This window comes from Xiphophorus couchianus, chromosome 8 (genome assembly GCF_001444195.1).
Source record: "Xiphophorus couchianus chromosome 8, X_couchianus-1.0, whole genome shotgun sequence".
In the NCBI taxonomy this organism is placed as follows: Eukaryota; Metazoa; Chordata; class Actinopteri; order Cyprinodontiformes; family Poeciliidae; genus Xiphophorus; species Xiphophorus couchianus.
The window spans coordinates 9,086,426-9,111,026 of record NC_040235.1 but is presented as its reverse complement, the minus strand read 5'-3'; the positions used below and the strand labels follow the sequence as shown (position 1 = coordinate 9,111,026).

Genomic DNA, 24,601 nt, shown 5'->3' with positions numbered 1-24,601 from the left:
AAGATTGTTTCCTGGGTCCGGAGCCAACAAAAGCCATATTAAATTGAATTGCTTACTTTTGAAGAGCACCTTCTAGATTGTTTTGGGTCTTACAAAGAACTTCACAGTTTGTGTCATCCATTTATGCACACATTGATGCCTTGTTTTTATTACATAGATCACATTGCAGTCTACACACTGCCTTGTAAAAGTATTGACTGCCTTTCACCTTTTTAGCTGTATGTCAAGTTACAACAAAAAAACGTCAATGCCCTTTTACCATCATACCCCTAAATAAAATCATGTGCAAAATCATGTGCATCTGTCCATTTAATGTTAAAAATACACCTGTGTAGAGAAGATTTCAGAGATATGTTTGCAGTTACCGATTATGAAACAGTACTTCAAGCTTTGAACATCTCACTGAACACTGTTCAGTCTATCATTTGACATAAATAGAATGACACAAACTTAAAACCTACCGAGGTATGGCAATCCATCAAAACAAACAAAACATGGTTAGGGAAGATAAGACCACCAAAAACTCCAGAGAAATCTGGTAAAAAAGGAGAACCACTGCTGAAGAAAAGTGATACAAATTGAGATGAGAACATATTGAGCTACATGCAAAATTGTTGCATGTGAGGAAAACCAGACACCATATACTAACGCTAAGGTTCACTTTCTAGAAGGAATCAAAACATCCAGTTAGAGCCACAGATTAGTAGTAGACAAACATGGAATGTGGGTCTATGGTGTGTTAAATCAGGGGCATTGCGGTATCATTTTATTTTCACTTCACAATTGTACCCCCAAAATTCCCAATAAAATACATATACATGTGTGGTCTTAATGTGACAAAGTGTGACAAACGTTTACAGGGTTCAAATACTTAAGCAAGGCACTGCATACAGTCCCTCCAGCGGGTTCTGAGTGCGCCCTGAAGTCTCTCCCCCAAGGCATGTGCCTAGAAACCCTCCAAAAGAGGGCACCCAGGAGGCATTCTGATCAGATGCTTGAATATCTTTACTGACTCTTTTTGATGTGATCTACTCTACTTCGAGCTCCCCCGGGATAAAGTAACTTCACTTCTTATCTCTAATGCTGAACCCAGCCATATGCAGAGGAAGCTTATTCCACCAGCTTGTATATAACATCTCATTCGTTTTGGTCATGTTCCATATCTTGTGACCATAGGTAAGGATCAGAAGAAGATTAACAAAAATAGGAGGATATTCACTGTATGATTACATGTTTGTAGCACCTTAAGAACAGCAGGCACAGAACAAAGGGCAAAGCAAAAATTTATTTTAAAAAAATTGACAAAATATTTTGAATTTACAACAAATGAAATGATTTTAAAAATAAATAAAATCCAAGTATAAGGAGTGACAGGAAAATACAACATAAAAAGGATCAATAGCCAAAGAGAAGACATGAGTCTTAAGAGCAGATTCAAAAATGGCAAGTGAAACTGTTTTTCTGATTTGCAGAGAGAAAGCATTTTATAGTTTGGGGGTCAGATACCTCCTGTGACCAAGAAGGGAGTGTTTGAGTTTTAACAAAGTCATGCATTACTGTTTTGAAGTCATTTTTGGTCAAGAAAGATGACTTGGACAGATGTCTCAGGTGAAAGGAAGCTGAATTTCACTACTGCAGTGATCTGCCCATCCAGTTTAAAATCACTATCCAATTTAAAACATTTGTGACAACAAGCTTTCTGTAACCTGCCAGACAGCCAATGTTCAGATGAGAAGAAAACTCATCTGAAAAGTGACATTCAGACTAAAAATCATCAACAACAGACCAGAGGAACACTTGCAGTATTGCAGACAACTGTATCAATACACAATACGCAAATAACGTCAATAAAATTGTACATAAATTTATGAGCCATTGAGATTTTATTATTACCAGACTTGGTGAAGTTTGCCACATATTTTCTGTAGTACCTGAATGGAAGGGCAGTCAAGGATGGTGTATCAGGCACTGCACAGATCAGGCCTTTAGTGGAACAGTTCAAACTGGAAAGCCCACTGTTAGCCACGGCAAGGGGAGTATTTACTGCTCAAGTGTCTGCTTGTGGGTATTAACAAAACCACACACTGCAGAAAGTAGGCCATGCAAATTATGCCGAGCAGGCCCTAGGAAAGAGAAAGCTAAAGAAATAAAGACACAGAGAGACCCAAAAACACACTCAGAAGGAGAGAAAATGGGCCACACTGAATAGACTAAAAAAAATATATAAATAAAAAAACACAAGCCACTGAATCATGAGATCAACTAAAGGAATGTGGGAGAAAGGAGCTAAACTGGAGCAGACTAAACATGGATATTTGCTTGCTGCTCAAGGGATGTGATGGTTAGCAGACTGTGTTGAGGTGGTGAGTCACTACAGACACCAGTTAGTGTGGCGTCCCAGATCTCCGGCCCACACAGTCTTGGAGTATCTTGGGATTACAGAGAGTGTTAAGGAGAACCATACAAAACTTGCGTAACACATTCAACCACATTTTGTAACCTGGCAATTTTTTTTGGCCATTGGTTTTCAAAATGCCTGAGTAAAAAACTGTGGACTGTTGAAATTCCACTGGAAATGCAAAGATTTACTATGTTGTCATAAACAAAGATGATATTTTCATTATTATTATAATATTTTTTTTATATTTTTGGCTCATCTGGAATCAAGTTCACTTCAAAATGCCAACCCAAATTCTTATCTAATATAGTGAAGGCAAACCTGGCTAATGTGTGACATTTAAAGGAGGGGACAGAGAGTTAACTCAACCTGATTTCCATTTTGAAATATAATCTCTACCTTTGGAAGCAAAAATTAGGTAATAAAAAATATGCTGCATTAAAAAGGAAATGAGGTACAAAAAATAGACTAAGAGGAAGGAGGGGAAAAAATCTGCCAAGTGTTCATTGAGATGGCTGCAAGGATACAAGATAACCCTGATAGCCCTTTTTTACAGGCATAAAAGGGGAAGAGATGAAAAGTTATCCCTCAGGACATTTATCACATCATGGCCCATTGAAAATAAGACAGATCTGATTCTCGTAATTATCACCTTCTATTCAATCATTTTTCATCACCTGCTTTATGTACCGGGAGTTAATGTGGTGAATGAAATCACTCCTAAAATACATTCACAGTATTCAATCAAGAGTAACATTAATTATATAATAATTGGATTATTACATACATAAGCTTGTTTTTCATTTAGTCTTGTCAATATTCAATCTATTTCTGAAATGAGACTGTGAATAAAATGTAAAGAAGACTGTATATAATTAATTTATAATACAAATACGGAAAATAAAGTACAAAAAATGATACAAACACAATTAGCAAACTAAAATAAATACACCTACATAAGCAAAATAATAATAATAATTATAATACTGGGTTCTTTAAGCCTCGCCAAATTCTGGGTATATGCTATTGTGGAAGAAAAAAATATATATATATATATGCAATGTTCTTTTTGCATATCAGTTATATATTTCACAGTTAGTGAGAAAAGCAGTTCCTGCTTCTTCCACTATGTTCAACTAAACTAAACACATGTTCACATTTCTAATCTATTCATGAGCGTTACACAGCTGCCAGTAGAAGATCGCAAGCCACAAGTCGAATATTATTCTCACATAATGTCAGATATAAAACACCCATAAAATTACCCGTTATGTTCCAAAAAATCTCATGTATTGAATTGTAGAAAATGTAATTTTGTCCAAGGCAGACTGTGAGGACTAATCAATTAAATGCACGTCTGCTTTTATCAACATTCAAAGGGATAAAACAGAGCAACTTTGCAGGGCAGGGTTTCTGATATCTACTAAAAGTCTTACCGTCTGACATTCTGAAGGCGGTAGAGACATATCTAACTTGGATTCTCTTTAACTTACCAGTTCTTCGTTTATTACGTTTTCTTTCTCCTGCCTCATTTTTATTTTTAAAAATAATAGTTGTTTTACATTGCTCCAGGATTGTTATCTACAGAGGATCAGTGGAAAACAAACAAAAAACAAAAAAAAGCTATGTGGAGAAATAAAATCTAAACTTGCACATCAAACTATCCCAAAGCAATCAAACTGTGAAAAATAAAATACCCCCTTTTTTCCCCTTCAGATAGCTGCCATTGAAATTTTTCATCTTCCTTGCAAATAACACAAACAAACCCTGATGAGTTAATCATGCGGCTCATTATCAAACCAGCATGGTGCGCGTGTATGTCAACAGTTATTCTTGATCAGTATTCACTGTGCAGTCATTCTGAATGGCCACTGGTGGAATTACTGCCTCATTATTTCTGGGCACAGAGTGAGTGGGCTGGGCTTGGTCACCCAGCGTCATTAAAGTCAGCATTTTTGAGCGTAACGGGCTTGGCGTCGGACACACTCGCTTCCACAGCCTTTTATCCAGCCATGATGGAACGAGGCATCCAGTTTTTGCAAGACAATTGTCATGATCTCCAACCAGAGGGTGCAGTACCTGGGGGCATTGTGCCCTGCAAACCACACTGCGACCACCTGCATTGTGAAATATTACATATCTCTGAAGGCAATGTGGTGAAGGCACTCTCTGCTGCCTACAGCTGGGCTTTTGTCTGGTTCTCATATGGCAACACAGGCAGCAGCGGAGAAATCCATCGCTTTGCCTAAGCTGCCCTCTGCAGCAGCCTGGGCTTGTTTATCACCTCAGAACATATTGTCACCATTCACTCAAGCCTGATTCAAGATGGTAAGCCAAAAAGAGTAAGAAAGAACAGGGGAAAGGCACACAATCTGGACGAAAATGAAAAAAAGAAGAAAACAGGAAGGTACCTGGAAAAAGACAAGGATTGAGAAAGAGAGAAAGTTAGCGTGAGAAGACTGGTGAGAGCATAATGGACAGTGTGAGTAATTAAGGGAGTCTGGATTAATTAGGCCTCTGGTCTCCAAGCGCCTTCTACTCCCTATGAGCGTCATGGTAGTATAGGCCATAAACCAACTCCCAAAAGTCAGCTGTTCTATTGCTACACAGATTAGTGTAACAAATGATCAAGGCATGCCACCATGAGTTTTAAATCTACACTGGAAAAACCGTCCGTTATGGTCAAAATTAAAAACAAACAGATATAATCTTCAGACTGTACAGGCACGTGTAAAGTCTTAATCCACTCCAAACATTTGATTTAGAATGCTAAAACGCTAGAAACTGTCAAGTTAAAGTATGTAGTCTGCAGTCCAGATAATCCAGTCTGTTCTTCTCCAAATAGTGATGCATATTAGTACCATTAGTACCTCTGCCTTATTGTTATTACTTTGTCAACTATATGACTCAAATAAATTTATTTAATGACATTTTAATTTACTGAAACACACCTGTAGAAAGATGGAAATACTCCTCTGTCCTTTTGAAATTAGCATGTTTTCTCTCCAATTTGAGTTTTATGACTAGAAGAGAATTGATATTCCTGATTGTACTGTAAAAAGGTGAAAATAAATTTAACACATCTTGCTCAAGTCACATGATCAGTTTTTATTTTTCATCCCACTGCCCTTCCCTCTGTCCTGAGTGAATTAATTCAGCCTCCACTCTTCACGGTAAAGAGGGTAAAGTAAGAGAAAAGGACCCTCCATCTTGGAAGAACAGAACAAAAATTCCCCTCCTTCATTCCACACAATACCTCTCGATGACTCTTTCAATTTTCTGCGTGATTGAAATCGAGTGAAAAGGCTTAGGAGATGATGGGGGATAAGTGTCAGTGTTCATTTCAATCTGTATAAAAGAACCTAAGGAAGCAAGGATCCCATTTACAAACCCTTTCAATTAAATAGTGAGCACAGCAAAAAAATAAATAAAAAACCCACAAAGACCTACCAGAATGAATATAGGATTCCTATAGGAAGATGTGATGGCGGGAATACACTATGGATTTAATCATTGTATTTGCAGCAGTACACTTGATTATCCAAAAGCAAAATAATAATAACAGATGTAGAGGCAAAACATTAAACACATCTCTTCTACACCTAGTTTTCTTGGCTGTGTCTAAAAGATGAAAGGCTAAATATTTATTGTGGGTCCTGTGCTGCAGAGAAAGGCTGGAGAACAACAGAGTGGGAAAGCTGGTCTGATCGACGCTTCCGCTCCCAGCAAGTAATTCATTCTGAGAGGGAGGCACAAGTGCCCCACTCCTTTTCCCAGCACAATTTTATGATAATCCTAATAAATTATGATGCTCTGCACAGACATTAAAAACTTTGATTGGCTGTAAATCAAATAGACTTTCCCTCTCAGGTCAGTGAGAACTAGGATCATGGCCGTGTGTGCCTGACTCTCCTTTCTAACTATCAATTTTTTTTAATCTTTAAACCCTACATCATTCTCGGTCCACCTACCCATTTCCTCCCCCTCTTGCCTTATGTCTGCACTTGTACTTGGACTTAGTTTGTAATTTTCCCTTCCAGTGGCCTTTCATTACCATCTTCCTCATCTGACCTAATAGATTTGGGGTTACTACATTCCACAAAGAGAAAGAAAATCAGAGAAACAGAAAGTAGAATGGCAAGCAACAAATCACTGTGTGGAGCTTGCACGGTAAGGCACACACACACGCATACGCATATACGACGACTAAGATCACTTTAGATTGAGTCATTAATGGATAACTTTGGCCATCTTCTTTGAATACTATTCTCCTTGTCTGGTCTTGTCAGTGGATGGCCACTAAAATTGGCAAGTGTTTTCTTTTTTTATGACCATACATAGATTGACTAAATTTATTTTTGGCATACAGTGGACTGAAATCAAATACACACCACACCTTTCAGATGTTTAATTATTATTTTTAAGATTTTGATTATAATGACTATATTTATTTTTGCATGGCACTGGATTTCAATATTTTCATTTCACTTCTGTATGTCTATATTTTCCAATATTTATGTATGTATGCTTTACATCAGTGTGCGAATGTGTGTATGAATCTGTGAAAGACTGAATTTAGTGTAAATGCTTGGGAGTCCTTGGATTTGATAAAGTGCTATACAAGTGCAGGTCATTTACATTTTCCTACACTGTTACCATTTAAAAGAAATGTCCTTGTACCTTCCTCATTTGTAATTGTGCAGCTATAGCTCTGAAATATTTTATTAAGCTATGGATATTGCTCCATAATATTTATAATTTTGTCAGTTCTGCTCCTCAACATATAATACATCATACAAAGCTTTTGTTCATTGTGACACACACTGTTGCATTGTGTATGCTTGTATTTTTATTTTGACAAAAATTTAAATAACAATGAACTCAATGAAACCAGATTGACGCCAACTGCTCTCTCTTTCACTCGTGCACTGTGTGAATTATTTTACCTTCAAACAAAAAAGTCATAGGTCAAAAACATCAATTTGTTGACGTAAATCCGGTTAGCCTGATGCTGATTACTGAGCCACAATCACCATTATTATTAGAAGATTTTTAAAAATCCACATATCTTGACTAAAAACAGTGGACACAAAAAAAAAACTGCTTAACTGTTTTATTTTAAGAGTAGCTCATCACTTACAAAAATATAGAAATGTAAAATTCAATATGTTCAGGGTACCTCCACTAAGTAAAGGCTCTCAAAAATGAAATCATTCTTTACACAAAAAAAGGCTTAGTGATGTCACACAAGAGGAGCTGATCAGGCATGTATTTTCTAAGGTGAACCATTCAATAGATCAGAAATGAGTTGGAGGAGAATGTGATTAAAATGTTCTTTTTGCATCGACTGTCACACCACTTTAGAAAACGTCCCAATTTAAGTGTTCATTTTACAAGGTGAGTGCATGGAGAGAATTATATTTGATGATGAACGATGTAATTTGTCGGGCAGTGACCCCATCCATTAAGACTGACTGCTTTTAAATGGTTATATTCAGTGGCAAGACAGTGTTATGGATCTTACTTTTCCTGGAAGATTGCATATCAGTTAAGAGGACTCAATGGATTAAAGACGAGAATCTTTTCAAAGAGTCATCTTAGGCTACTTAAATACAAGATTAATGAAATATCATGAAAGCTGATAGAGAGGTCACATTTTCCAAATAAATGCTTATTTTAAATGTATTTCTTAGAGTGGAGTTTTACTTGTACCTCAACGTATTCTAATAGCTACAGTATGTTGCCATAAAAAGCTGATTTTAGAAACCGCTGGTGTCAAGTGTCTCTTTCAAAATTCTAAACATAAGCAAAATATCATTAGATAATCTACAAAAGTTAACAAGGCAATTGCAAGAATGGTTTTGAAATAAAACAAAAACTGAAATTCACTTGGCATTAATCCAATGTCAGTTTCAAAAATTGCAGGCTCTGTTATCAAATGGCATATTTTTTCTCTCCAAGAGATTTCATCTGAAGAAATGACTAGACTTTTGGGAAAATAAGGTGATTTTTTTTTGTATGTCACAATTTCAACAAGGCAATTCAAAGTGCTTTGCAGGATCAGAAGGAAATAAAACAACAAACAAGTAAAATATTACAGTGGCAAAATAAGATAAAATGTTGACAGGCTGAAAAGCAGACTATACTTTATTATATTCCAGTTGTCATTGACCAAAGGCACTTCTAAATAAATGGGTTTTTTAGCCTTGATTTAAAAGAACACCTGTTCAGCATTTTTGCAGATTTCTGGACATTTGTTCCAGATCAGTGGGGCGTAAAAAACAGAATGGTGCTTCTCCATGTTTAGGTCTAACTCTGGAGATGCAGAGTAGACCTGAACCACAATTCTGGAACAATTATACAACAACAGATATTGTAAAAGACATTTTACTATTATTATTTTTGGCTGTTTAAAGCAGTCTAAAACTTCATATCGTCTGCCATAAAAACGTATTGTCTTATAATTATTAAAAGCACAACCTTCACAGTGACTACTAATTACAAATGGCTCACTTTCCACTCACATAGTTTGATCCACTCATAGCTTAATTGCTAAATATCATAAAAGTGACTTGAGAACTGGTGATTCAGGAGTTCCAAGTAATTTATAAAATGCTATATAGCGTAAGTGGATCAACCACCCATTCAATCATAAGGACCTGACTTTCCTATGAGGTATGATGAGACCATTTGGCACAATATCTTTTAATACAAAAACATTAAAATATGTCTTGTCAAAGTGAAGTTCATCTTACAAAGGTATATAAAGCTCTGTCTGGTAAAACGAGTCCAAGATTGAAAGTGATTGCTTTAAGCTTGAAACTTTCCATATCAGAAATAACTTAATATGCCCTAGAGCAGTTCACATGAAAATCAGAAATACATGAAGTTTTTATTTTGAAAATTTAAAACAGCTGAAGACGGCTTTTATTTGCTGATTTCAGTAGGGTAGGGATCCTACTACAGTCAGCCAGCAGTGGCTCATTGTAAGCACAATCTGCACTGGTAAACAGAAATAAAAGTCACACAAAGAAGCAAAGAAGCCTCATTTTTTTTTTGTTTTTCTTGGAATATTATATAATGAATGTATTGTAAACCCCTTACTGTGCATTATTGCATCTCTATTTTCATCTAAGTTTCTTCAAGAAATCGCTCATAATATTAAATATGTCAGATAATTGTTGTGCCACACTTACAAGCAGCTTGCTTTTATAAAATTCACCATATGTACAGTTTCCTCAAATTTTCACTGAATATCTCTTTAAATGCACAAATGGTATTTGGTGATAGTGAAATTGAGCCATTCTTTGTTACAAAGGAATGGGCACAAACTCTGAATTATGGTGTCAGGCTGCTGCAAAGGTATTGGAAGTCATTATGTATAATACATATGAGGCTCAGGTGGATTTTGCTCTCATTTTATGATCATCATTATCTGTAATCATTTTCACATTTTCAAATCCCAGGAAATGGCTACTGTGTATGGAGTTCGTCCCTGGTCTTTAAGTAGCCTCACTGGCTTTGTGGCACAATCAATGCACAATGTATTCATTGTCAGTTTTGTCAATACAGTGTATGGTCATACTTTTATTACCCTCTTAATCCAATCAATAGTAGACACAGCTCTATTTATTTTTAAAGATTCTCTAAGATTTTATGGCATTTTTCATTTGTGTCTTGTTATACTCTAAGGCAGGACTGTCTTTAGCAGACTATTAGAAATGTAGCTAAAATAATTACAAGAGGAATAACAAACATTCGCCTTCTGAGTTTAAACGTTCCTGTTAAGTCCTGCTGTTTGAATTATAAAGCACCATGTATGGTGATAACATGGATACTGGAGACTTATTCTCTGAATTATGTATATTTATGTTCTTGTCGGTTGGACATATGAGAATCATCACGGCACTAAAGCAAGGCGGCTGGAGAAGAGGAGTCATCAATCATGCGAGGTGCACATTTCCTGCAACAGAAGACAACCTACAGTACATCAGGTCTGTGCACTGAGACCACAGTGAGTGGGATGCTGGAGGTAGTCAGAGACAAGTAATTAACTAAAAATAATATGTGCTTGACGCAGCAGAGAAAATGTCTTCAATAAAAACAGAAAACAACAGAATGAAACCTTCAGGATTAGACTGCAGGCCAGAGAGATGAAGGTTATGCTGTGTGCTGGTCAGAAAAAGGTGAGCATTTACACACAGTCGGCTCTGATGCAGAGTGAAATATATAAATATTTATATATATATACCACCCCTACAGCAATATAGAAAGACACATGTGGGTGTTCCAGACAGTAAAACTGAAAACACCAAAAAAACTGGTGGTTTTACAAAACTGTTCACCTTTACTGTGAATCTGACTTGCAGCCCTTTGCTCTTTTGTAAGATCAAAAGGATGAGGCAAAATCATAACTTCAACAGCTGTTCCTTATTTGTTCTTGGTACACTACTTTGATATGTTGGAGTCCTTTATCTGAGCCCATATATAATATAGTTTTTAAACAAAATCTAATATATGAGAATTGTTTGGTTTTTTTTGTCTCAATTCTGAAAAAAAATATCAAGTAAATCAAACCATGTTGGCTTAATTAAGTGTCCTTAATTGCAAATGTATTTTCTACACTTACATTTCATCTGCTGAAATTAGATATTTAACCACAAGACACTAACACAACCAAAGACATTAGATGACACTGACGATTTTGCCACTTTAATTAAAGTGGCTTTATTTTTGTTTTAGAGTTCTGCATTAAATTCTATTGAAAATCTAAAATGTGTGTGTAGCTTGACTTGAATTAATAAATAAACAATCTTAGAGAACCCTCTTGATTTTGAGAGTCAGTGCTTCCCACTGGGAGTTTTAAGAGATGTCATGATGCTGTTCAGTTGTCTTCAGTGTGCAATGATGATCTGGCCAAGTCCAAGATAGTACGTTTTGCTGCTCTTACTTTGAAGAAAGAAAATAATTAGCTGTTGAATTGTGCTGTGATTTTAGCTTTCTGGCTTTGGCTTTGAGTTAGCTAAGACTTCTCACCGCTGTGATTGATAACACTCAGTTACAAAGACGCCTTTGGCACTTTTAAGTACCGAATGTTGGTTACTCTATAAAAACAGATATAATGAAAGACATAACAGTGATAATTTGTCAGTACTATGTATTTTCTTCAAATTGCTAACCATTAGTGACTAATAAAGCAAAATTTACTATCTGATAATTAGTGTTGACATAAAAGCCCTAATTATGCTATAGTTACAGTACATCTGCTTCAAAGCTTACGATTTGTGCTAAACTATAAGACAAATTTACAGTTTTTATGCATCTTGGCAACACTTAAAAAAAAGTTATAGATAGCATTATTAAACCTGCAAACAGACTGAATTTATATAGCTCTTAAGTTATGCATTTCTTTTCTAGTAATACCGATCACTCAAACTGCTTTAAACTAGAGCCACATTCACCGAATCACACTCACAAACATGCACGCCTTCTCACGCAGAGAGGCAGTTCAGTAGGAAACAGGTTTAAATGTCTTGCCAAGGATCACATCAACATGTGACAGGACAAAGCTGGAGTCAAAGCCAGAACTTTCAGATTATAGATCAGATCTCTAACCATACATCTGCTGGTTGTGTCCTCTGACATATTGCCATAGGCCACAATGGTAATATACTTGATTGATAAAAATAAATCAAGTAAGGATGAGGCTTTGAGGATGATCTGCAGACAAAGGGAAGTGATTTTTTATGTGGACAGACACTTCCCAGTCTGAGCTCCCAGCTGACAAGCCTGTATCCAATTTTTCTTGCTTTTTCCTTTTTGCTTGTCGACGGCTCAATGGTGTTGCCAGGTGTTTGCCTTCCTACGTGTCTTTACCTTTTGCTTCCTGAATGTGCAGGACAGGTTGGCCTAAATACTGTCAAAACCAATGAGTGCACAAATAATTCACAACTCTGGGATGGGCTGACATTTGCCTTGGGTTAACATAAACAAAATTCCAATGCAGAGCTTTATCACTTTAAATGTGAAAGAAATAAAAAATAAAAGAATCCTGATAAATGTAGTTCCAAGAATCTGCAATAACTATGTTCCTAGATTAATATTTACTGTTTAAAAGACAGAAATGCTAATAATGAAAAGCAGCTTAAAATAACCAAACATGCCGTGGAAACTAATTTCTATGGGTCTTAATTTTCCATTCATCCACACACAACCCAAAAGACAAAGTTGCCAAAGACCTCATTAATGACCGACTAACATTAAAAAAATGCACAGATGTTTAGAATAAGTGTTTCTGTCAGTGGCAATTGCCCTGGTTTAAAAATAAAACAACACTGTGCCTGTTACAGTAATCATTAGAATTTTTTCATGTCACTGCAGGATTGCACATATGTGCTGAAATGAGAACAGTATGCTTAGATGCTGGAAAATCAATGACTCATATTCGCCTTTCTTACTGGTTTGCAGCATAATTAAGGGGAAAGTGGGAGTACCGCTGTCTAATCTTCCTGAGAAGAATCATACCGGCATGATTATAAACAGAGCATCATTTTTGCATTTAGCTGCACAAATCTGCTTCTCTTTTTGCTCCAATACACAAATAACTATTGTAACTTCTGTCTTCTTTTGAAAAGGAGAATAATTTGATGTTCTGAAACATTTCACAGTAAATCAGAACTATTAAAAAGTAGCTGCAGTGAAACAAAATCTTGAATTTCCTAAAATACACACATCTAATAGACATCCTACCAATAGATTATGGTCTTCATAACTACTCAAATAAGGCTAGTTTACAACAAAATTGAAATTTTGTGTATTATGTATTCCACAATCTGTGGAATTTCCTTACAAATAATGGATGTTTCTGTACCTCAACCATCAGTTTTAGCCTTTCATTGATAAAATATTTTTTAATCAACAAATTGGAGGAATCATGGCAACAGATTACATTAAAAACCTGATGAGCTGCTGCTCACCCTTATTATGTCTTCTGCTTCACTAAATATGGTGCCAGAGCTTCTTTTTGACAACATAAAAAAAAAAAAAAAAACATTTTGCATTTGAACTGCAGCTTGAAAATTTTCCTCTGGCGGCCCAGCAATCAGCCTGCAACATTTGGAGGTGTGAATATTTCTCCCCAGCTGGGGGCCCTATTCCAAGAGGGAGCCTTAGCGCTACTCATCTAAATGAGCAATGTGTCTGATCCTGGCATGGTGTTTCTTTGTGCAATGCATGCCAGTCATGTTACCAAGAGCATTACAATGAATTGCCTCAAGCAGGGCAGAGGGCTTTTCTGGACACTACAAGTGAAAGTCGGTTTACAAGCGTGTTTCAAGTGATTTATAAAGTTAAAAAGTGATGATAAATTATTGAAAGAGCCAAAATCTTCACAGAACTTGCATTAAAATGTAGTCTTGGTTCATAAGTTAAAGCAAATCTGACCCCAAAATAAGATATTTTTATTGATTTTTTTTATTGCTCAGTTGCTCTAAAAGAGATCATTTTGACCTTCAACAATTCCAACACATCAGTGCTCAAAATATGGTAGCGTGAAAATTTTAATTGCTGCTTTGTGTGTATCTAAACAGATTGTTAGGATAAGTAGACTGCAACCACGGGCTTCGCCGAGGTGTGGCTTAAGTGCCATATTATCCCTCACCTTTTATTCACTCTCAAAGGATCCTGGCTTATCCGCTTAGACGCAACTACAATATGTTAAACTCCTTTCCTCATCCATATGGAAAGGTTTAGGAGAGCAGCACTTCATCAGCAGATAGAGAGGAAGATATGAGGTAATAAAACAGAACAGGGACCTCTGTAAAACAAATGGAAACACAGTTGAAAAAGGGCTTTGAAACTGGAAGCAGAAAAGGAGATCTGATTGCTAGATGAGTAGATAGAAAATGTAAACAGATGAAAAAGCAATACCAAAGATTCAGCAATTTTATAATGCGAATCGTTGGTCAAACATAAAACAAAGAAGGTGTAACTTACAAAGCTTAACACTAACGATACAACTTGGTTGAGTTACTGAAAGCTATGAGGAAAAGGAATTACTCTTGCCTCTTTTCCAGGTAATGTAATTGCTGCATTAGTGATCTTCCACCCTCATTAAGCATGGATCAAACAGCAGTGTAGAAAGCAGCAGCATGGAACGGGAGTGTGAAACAGACAGGATTAGCGGATAAGAGAGATGTTTTCCCACAGCCGGCACAGTGCGTGTTTTAAGACTCCCACTTGGTTTATTATAGACTGAAGACACTAGCATGTTGAAGTTTAACCTCTCCACTGAATTATAATTAGGCAATTCATCGTTGGCTAGTGTCCCAGTGTTTGTGTTGACACCATGGCAAATTTAAATGTTTTTTTTGTTTTGCTTTTTTTTATTTATACACTATTATTTTGTTTTCTTTCACCAGGTGTTATTACCTAAGCAATGTTAACTTTAAATTAGATAGTGTGAAGAACAAAAATTCCAAAATTACTCTTTAAGATTTCTCATACATTCTTGCAAAGTTCCAGAGATTTATGAGTAGAACATAGCTTATGTGAATTTTGCTATGCACATTTGAAAACTCTTCATAGGCAATTATGGGAATTCATGATACAGATAGTTAGGCTGAAAATTATTAGCACATTTGAAATAATTACTTTTAGGTAATCCATTCATTTGACCAGGGCTTTTCTTCTGAGTGGAAGTAATGGCAAGATAGACCAGCAAGAATCCTGATTTATCCTACAAAGAATCTCTGGAAGGAGACTTTAAGACTAGAGTGACAGCAAAGGAGCGTTATGACCTCAAGGTGCAGAGATAATTGCAACATATAAAAAAAAAACAATTGTCACAATACATTGTAATTTGATGTATGTATATAACTGTAAATAAATAGAAATTTGTCAGGGGTATAAATAATGTTAAGCCTAATGTTGTATGAGGTTTTACTTACAACCTTACTTGATCAATGAATAACTAAATATTGCATAAGTAAAGAAGTTAAAATTCCTAATGCAAATTTACAATACCATTAATACAGAAAGCAGGTATATTTAAGTGTGAAGGGGGAAAGCTAATCATTACTATTAATTATTCTTGAACAAAATTCTAGGATTAATTGCAATTAAATATTTTTGTTGATTGACAGCCCTGAAATATTGGCATTGTATCCTGGTGAGATATGGATATAGCATGGTGTCGTCTGTCTGACCTAAAATGCTGCTGTAACAAGAACAGTTAATGTGTAATTAGTGCAAAGGAAAAACATTAAGCACAGGCAGAGTCTGTGTTTGGTTGATGAGAGTTTTTTTCAAGGTATTTGATTGTTAGATACAGTATTAGGTAATTTCCCTTGTTTGTTGTGTTGAATAGAGAATTAGCAGGGTTTCAGCAACATGGCAGAAATACTGTGATAACAAACACGGTTAATGTGTAACCAGATCTTTGGAAAAACATATAATCTACATAATACATGTGTTGTATTGTTTCTTTAATTTGTTTGCTTACTCGGATTGCTTTTATTCTGTTAAAATTTGAAACAAGCAGGGTGTTATCAGCATAACAAATACTGTTGTGAGATTAGTCCTAATGTGTAAATAGTTTAAAGGAAAACAACTGGTACAGCTACTGGTATCTGTCTTTGTGTATTTATTTGTTGTGTGTTTATTTAGTTTGCAAATCTTTTTTTTTCAGTTTGGTGAAATTGGGAATTAGTGGGGTGTAATCAGCACAACATAAATACTATTGTCACAAGTAAGCATTGGAAAAACATATGGTTTAATGCATTTTTTAAACTAATTTACTCATTCATTCTATTAATTGTTAATTATTTTGTCTCTTTTGAAATAAAAATTCTGTGGCAAAAAGAAAATTTAATCAGAAATGGTGCCTGGGAAAATTATCTAGTCCAGGTAGTCTATACAGTATGTTCATTTATCTATTTATTCTTTTAATTTATTATTTTGCTTATCGATTATTTAACTCTGGTGAGAAATGAAGTGGGATGTCATCAAGTATTTTTTTAATTCATTCGTATAAGTAATATTTTTGTGGAGATATCAGTTTAGGAATGATATGCTAATGTTGCATTTTCAATTTCAAGATTTATAATTCATTATATATTCATGAATGTAAAACCGTATATTTTGTTAAAGTGCCAATCGAGTGAAATTTTGCAAATTAAAACATCTCCTTTATAAAACTGCAAAATTATTTCCTCTTTTCCAAAATGAAAACAATGTTCTCTCATTGGTCATTTTCAGGGTCTGAACATGTGTGTTCTACAAAAATAAAAATGTAAACAGGGCATTTACTTGGACACACATTAGCATTCATCCCTCTTGATAACTTGTCAAACACCTAACCGAGAGACTTGTCAAGATTTTAATTAGTTTTCTATGAAAGGAGCGGCTGTGATAGAACACAAATGATTATATATTATTCTCCTGACTGCAGTGCTCAGAGACAGATATGAAGAAGAAATATAGTGTTGGAATGATTGTGGGGAAATCTTCAATATCAAAACATCACTGTTTTCTCCTCTAAAATGTCACTATGAGCTATGAGAAGTACTTCAAATGCTTCTTTGCAACACTTTAAAAAGCCAGGTGTCATGTGCTGATCTGTTCTGTGGTGCAGTTAGTGGTTCACTGGGCTTTAAAAATTGTCAGCAGGAGTATCAGAGAAAGTTGTTGGAGTCAAAAGGGTAAACATAAATATAACAAAAAGAAAAAGAGGGAATTTCAGGGCTGGCACTGAAGGGAATGCTTCAATCAAGCAGACAATGTGGGCTCATCAAAGATTTAGACTCAACACCAACTAGGATTTCTCAGCCTGTTTTTAACATGCATCATGTTTCTTCTAAGTACAAAACTTTCAGCAAAAAAAATAAAATGTTATTTATTATTATTTAATGTAATTATTGGAAAAATCTATAAAAAATCTATGTATTTAGATATACATTTAAGAGACAAATGTTTGTATTTGATCATTTTCATGGCTATCTGCTTCTCTTTTTTTTAAAGACGAAACCTAGTAAGGAGCCTGAGTCACAAGCTAGAGAATGGAGTATAAAGAGCCTAAGTCAAGCACCTATGAGAGGCTTTAAAAAGAAGGAAAAAATCCAAACAACAAATTCCTTCTTGTATCTCCTGCATTTAAACCGTAAAGAGCCACAAATCAACTTGGGGAAATCAGATGATGACCATTTTCCTAGACCCATCAATATTTAACAAAATGAAAAGGCAGGAAAATGAAGAGAGAGAAGAGTGCATATGTTATTATGTAGAGTTGCGAGATTACAAAATGCATTGGGAAAAAAAGTGCCAGGAGGCATAAAATGATGTTCTGACACATAAAAGAGGTGACATCAAACATGAAATCAGGTGAAGTCCACTGTGCACCTCAGGAGTGCAGCTACAGTGGAAAAGATAAAAGGAAAATCAAAATGAAATGACGGGGGGGGGAAAGTCTGCTCTGATTGAAGTGACACAAGGAAATGAGGATTCCACTATCTTCTGATATTTCACTAAAAAGGTTGCCAAACATCGAGGCAAGTGGACCTGAGAGAGCAAGGACAATAATATGAAGAGGTTGCTATATACTCTGGCACAAAAATCCAGATTGAATAGAATGGTAAAAGTGACAGAGGAGGAATACGAAACTCCTGCTCAAGGATGAATGAACATAAGCTGCTACGTACCTAACGGCGAAAAGCGGAAGCAATGCTGCGAGGTGGGCAGAGTGCTGCAAGCGCTGCCATGTTCTGTCCAGTGATTTATGTCTACGCTAAGGCAACAAAATGTAGAAACAAGATCAGAGCACATTCTGAGATGAACTCAGGACTTCGTGGACTCCTGATGGATAGCTCCTGTCTTACCATTCCACCATTTTGTAAGGTGAGAGGGAAGGACAGATAAGGAAAGACAAGGTGTATTTTCAAGAGTATCTGCAAAAGACTATACAATAAAAAGGAAGGCTGAGATGAGTTAAGATGTTTATTGTGAGCTGATTTCACTTACTGTAGTTTAATACTATATTTTGCACAACATAAGACCTAAATGTAAATCCTGGAATTAATAACTCCCTTAAGATTGGAAACGTTACTTCAGGAGTTAGCAATTCTGCTGCATGTTTTCTATTTTTGTCTGTTCTATCTGAGATAAATTATTAGGTCCCTGTAGAACAAAGTGATAGTGTGAAGTGATGTGAAACAGTTGTTTGGAGCAGGACGACATTTAAGACAAGCTGAACAACAGCCTTTAAGACCAGAGTTGCCCATCTCTATCCTTGGGATTCGATAAGAGCTGATTAAAAGGCGACCCAAACCACAGTAGACAACATCCACATGGTGCACAGCCAAGTATTTGTATGCAAAAATAGAAGAACAAAAGAGTGAACTTTTGGGGATGATGCAAAGTAGGTGTTCATAAGGAAATAACGTTTGTATTTTAAATACCTTCCAAAAGTAGAGGCAAATTCAGAGGTTATTAGTTTTGAATCTTTCTGTATATTTTGATTGAATTGACTATATATCTCTGTATATAAATTGGTGATTTTTAAAAAGTGCCTTGAGATTACATTTTATTCAATTAATGCTATATATGACAACTGGTTGCACAGAATTTTCTTTAGAGGTATTGAGGATAAAAGGAGACTGAACCCATTCTTCTGGCCAAACCTTTCAGAATTTTATTAGTGAAGAATTTCACTTTACAACTACATGCTACTTTATGGTGGTCTGTCACATTCGATGAAAAAAATGTTGTGAAGTGGTTGTACCATAATCAACTGAGAAAAGGCCTTGATTCATCCAAATGCCAATGATAAGAAACTGTCTGATTCTTCAAGTGAAGATCATTACAATTCATACAATGACCTTGAACTAATAATTTCAATAGTTATATGTGCCCATCGTGATTTACCTACTATCTAAGACTATGAAATAAAGTCTATTGTAAACTAAACAATTTAATTGGAAAGTGACATAGTCCTGTATGCCATGAACTGCAGTCAAACGATTTTTATTAGTGCATATATGCCTCCACCTACAAAATATTTCATATATTAATAATTAGGTTTGTCAAGAGATTTGATGATGACAATTTTAAATGATTAATGTCAGAGACCCTAACCTCCAAAACTCTAAACTAAAGCATTTTTCTGTCCACGGCTTGCAAAGTTATAGCACAGGCTGCCCACACAACTTTTTTGATCAATTATTTTTTTTCTCTAACAATCGAAGCGTGTTTTACTTCACAATGATGTTCACAGTTAAAAGACAGACTGAAGCTGCTTATCTGTGTGTGACTGACTCTACATTGCTTAGACAGCTGTACATGTAGTGAAGAGTTGTAGAGATTCAGTTAAAAAGGAATCAAAGCAGTCATTACATTTCACAACTTTTCAAAGCAAAGTGCTAATTTTAGAAAGCAGGTGAGCAACTAACTAGAACAGCAAAGTAAAGCCTAAATTTATGCTAAGCTTGAAAACATTTACACATGCATGTGACTGATCTAAAAAGTTTAATGTGATAATATTATATAATGCAAATTAATTGCATAACCTATTATGTCCTCTCTCCTGTAGAGGGCAACCTGATTCACAACAATGAATCACACAGTTTTGGTCAACAACGCAAAGTCGCAAATGCGAGTGAAAAGATGAGCAAGTTGAGTCAAACTGGTGTGCTCAGCACCAAATGTAGCTTGATAAAACTCCCTTAAAGAGCTGTGGATAAAATCAAGGTGGTATGCACATATTGCAACAATAAATTCTGTTTTCACCAAAACGCAGAGTGTTTAAAAGACCATCTTCGAGCAAAGCACATTTTCGCTGACACTAGCAAAGATGCTAATTCAGGGCGATTTTACAACATCAAGCCACACTTGTCAGACAACGCTGACAGAGTGCAGCTGTAGAAACTTCAACAAAAACTATTGTAAAAAGAATACATAAGCTGTAAAACATCAATGAGGCAGCTAAATCACAACAGCTGGCAGACGCCGCATTTACTGCCTTTACCGGATACCCCTGGACATCCGTGGATAATCACAATTACCGCATGGTTACTACACACCATATAGATGAGAAATGAAACTACATTTCTTCACTTTGTACATGGCAAATTCTCACACCTCGGGAGAATTTAGAGAGACCAATTAACCTGACAGTTTTGGACTGTGGGAGGAAGCCGGAGTACCCGGAGAGAACCCGCACATGCACAGGGAGAACATGCAAACCAAGCAGAAAGAGCCCGGCCTGGGAATCAAACACAGGACCTTCTTGCTGCAAGGCAACAGTGCTACCAACTGCGCCACTGTGCAGCCCAACCCCACAACATAGGTGGTAAATGAGCTAATGGCACAATAATCACAATTCTAATGTGATCAGTGAAATTATGAATAAATGTCAAATGTAACCTGGAAAATCAGAGGTAAGTATTTCTTGGAATAAGAGGTTTACCTTATCCTTATACTGCGGGTCAAGTACACAAGAGGAGAGTAAGTGAAAGCAAGAAGAGAAATGTGTTATTCCAGCATTGATGTGGTGTGTAAATACTTTTTTTGAAGAAAATCACTTAGCTGTGTATAAAACATTTCAAAGGATTCACACTCCTTTAAGGACTATCAAAGACTGTTTCTGTCTGTGTGCAACAAATACTTTTTTTCCCTACCTCCATGAATGTGAATTTAAGTGTCAACGGCCAGTGAAAGTATTCATTTCAGTTTATGCTTGACTAATCAATTAGGCAAGTGAGCAAACAAGCAAGTAACTACAGCAATAGTATAAAAGGGAAGAAAGGAAAGCTGAAAGGCAACGCTGTTGGGGGACTGCAAAGCTTTTCAACAACTATCTTGAGTCATAGCTGTGTCAAGAAAAAGTGTGAAGTCATTTGCTCTGAGGAAGCTCCATTTAGTGGGAAAAAGAGTACTACTGTCATTCACATCCAGCGTGTAGGTGCCGTCTTTAAGTTTTAATGGTGACAAAAAATGGTTCTATAAAAATACCAAAAAAACAACACAAAGAAAAAGCTTGTGAAATCCAAACAAGGACATAAATAAGCTAAAAATAAATAATAAAAAAAAAACAAAGTCAAATAGCACAAACCACAGAACATGTACTGTGACAATAACTTTCATTTTGTCTGTTTTTATATGCTGTTCTGTGACATAGCAAACAATGCATGTGAGAAGAGATTGGGTTTAGGTGAAACACCCATCTTAAAACATGAAGTATTGTGTTACAAGCAAAAGAATTGCTTGTGCCATCATTTTATTCAATTAATTTGAGCGTAGTGTTAGTAGTGTGTGATACCTCGCATTCTCGGGAGCCTGAGATGGTGTAGGTGCACGGTCCAGTTCCATTGACGAGCACATCCATGGCCTCAGAATTGTTGGGCTTGTAGTCCACATAGTACTCCTGCAGAGGGGAGCTAAGGGTGCGCTCCGTCTCTCGGGGTTTCTTGCGACGCTTGCGAGCCGCGGCAGAGTGCTCCTGGAGCTGTTTCACGCTATTAGGGTAGCGCTTCCAGGACACATAAATTACCAAGAGGATCATTGCAACGGACAGAAACAGGGCAACACTTCCAGCCACAATCTTATGGAAGGAGACAGGTTCTAAGTCTTGCTCTGGAGGAAGTGCAACAGGTGGGGTAACTGCCAATGAAGTAGGACCCCAAAGAGATCCCTCAGATCTCTTTCCCGAGCTAGTTGTCAAAGCCAGAACAGATGGGTTATATTCTGTTTGTACAGGGACCCTGGATAGGTTTGGAGTAATGTTCACTGTGAGTACTGGCCCTTGCTGGGATTGGCAAACCCCAAATGCTTCAATCGCATCCATCACTTTCTCTCCTTGAGCTTTCTTGGGAGAGGCACAAATCATTGTGGTCTCTTTTGCCCCTCTAAAATTTCTCAGCCAAGCCACAAGAGGACAGATGGCAGGGCTACAGTCCCAAACATTTCCTGCTAAACTAATCATGGTCAGTGAGATCCAAGCATCAACAACCTCCTGAGAAACATTTGTCAGCTTATTAGAGTCTAGGTTGAGAGTCTGCAGGTTTGGTAAGCATTGGTAAACTACAGGATCCACTTCTGCCAGTTCATTCCCTGACAGATCCAGTTTTTGGACAGAGGCCCAGGTCCAAGTCAGGCCCTGGCTCATTGATCGAATGCGATTCCACTGCAGGTAAAGAGCTCGTAGATTGTAAAGTCGAGGAAAATGGGAAAAATTGATCTTGGAGAACTGATTGTGCTCCAAATGCAACTCAGTGAGTTTGACAAGTCCAGAAAGTGCATTTCGAGTGATACTCCGGAGGCGATTGTAACCAAGATCAAGGAATTCAAGATTTCTGCAATCTTGAAAAAGACGCATTGGGAGAGTTTTTAGTGAATTAGATCGTATGTGAAGACTAAGAAGTTTGCGTAACCCTTGGAATTGCCCAAGTTGCAAGGCTTGCAGTTTATTGTATGACAAGTCCAAATTCCGCAAGTTAGGGACAGGATGAAATGTTGTATTATGGAGCGATGTGATCTTGTTCGAACTTAGAATCAGTTCTTTAAGCCTGCGGACCCCCTGGAATGCCATTGCATCCACAGAGGCAATGTAATTATGGTCCAAGTAGAGCCAAATAAGGTGGTTGAGGCCAACAAACTGTCCTGCGCGAAGACTGGAGAGGCTGTTGTACCGCAGCGACAGGCCCTCACAGCCTCCTGAAAGGTTCTTGGGGACATCACGAAAGGCGCTTGACTCACAGTAGACAATTTTTCCATCACAGCGACAACTCTTAGGGCAGTGGCGATCACTTAGAGATGGATTTGCCGCTAGCCACACCTGCATCAGGAGTTGGAACAATAGCCAGCGACGCTGCAAAGCAGAGCCTAAAAATAAAAGAATAAAGGAAAGAAAAGGAAGGTTAGAAAATAAGATAATGTTTACTTTCCAATAATGTGATTAAAATATATTTATTTTACCGAATAAATACTTTTTCATTCAAATGCTTAAACTTCACTGCAAGCACTTGTCCCTGTGACCTCATTTGTTTCCAAAAGACAAAGACAATAAAACAAAAGAGACTCTTACGAACACTGAGATGAGATAAGTTGTCTTGATCATCTTGGCTAAAACATTTGAATTCAATCCAAGAATCTTTTCCTACAAATTTGGACTGTTTAAGTTTTTCAGAAAAGCATACAAAGGCTAAAATGTAATACCAACAAAAAAGGTGATTTTTGGAAGTGTACTAAATCACTAATAACTGGGGAATAAATTCAACCCAAAATAGGAGGAAGAAGAAAATTTTTTATGGCATAACAAGTCCCTGAATAGCAGGAAGCCCATTCTTTCAGCTCAAAAGCAAAACCAGCTAAATGTGAGTCCATGTGCAGGCAGAGTTAATATGCCCCATAGACAGTCCTATAAATATTACCAGAGTAGAGAATGTGTAAAGATCCAGAATACATACAATGTACCAGATGCGCTTAGCATTAAAGTGAGGTGGAAATACCAAGGGAGCCTGTAGAGAACAACAGGGCTAAAACCCACATCATCATAAGACATTAAAGCAAAAATAGCAACATTTACATTTTATTAAATTCAATAAATTGGCTAGTTGATGCAAGCAGCACAGATAGGGAACATGTTGAAAAAAAAAGACTTTAAATGAGACTTGCTCTCCCAAACTAAGTGGCCAGACAAGAGGAAGACTGCCACTGCAAGTCACCAAAGAGACCTACAACCACTGAAGATGTAAGGTGGAATGACAAGATAAAAACACAATAATTGTCTAACCATATTTAAATATAAACTGAAAGGTTTTATGGTCTGAATCTAAATGTAAACTTATTTTTCATCAGACTAAACCAACTACTGCACATCACCACAAACAACATGTCTACAACCAGTAAGCATGCTCTAGGGTTGGTTCTCATGAGCAGGCTCTGGAAAGCTTGTAAAAGATATAAAATAGAATATAAATTGACAAGAAATATTGTCAAATCCAGGACCATTATTTGACTCAGTTTGAAAAGGAAATATGAATTGAAACAGCATTGTTAAATAATTGAAACCTAAATGCAGCTTTTTAATTTAAAAATAGTTGAAACCTTCAATACCATGTTGCAGTGTATAGTAATCTTCATTGCCATTCTTGTAAACAGCTTACCAGGATAAAGGATGTGGTGATTTTAATTACCACCTACTGAAACTACCTA

The 24,601-nt window shown here is 36.5% G+C and overlaps 1 protein-coding gene across 1 annotated transcript in view; it reads right to left on the bottom strand.

The window, feature by feature from the left end:
• Positions 1 to 24,601, bottom strand: part of LOC114150047 (leucine-rich repeat transmembrane neuronal protein 4) — a 117,026-nt gene that overhangs the window by 80,453 nt on the left and 11,972 nt on the right. The window contains exon 2 of the mRNA XM_028026227.1: positions 21,708 to 23,269. Within this exon, the coding sequence (XP_027882028.1) occupies positions 21,708 to 23,269 (1,562 nt within the window). The remainder of the gene's footprint in view (positions 1 to 21,707; positions 23,270 to 24,601) is intronic.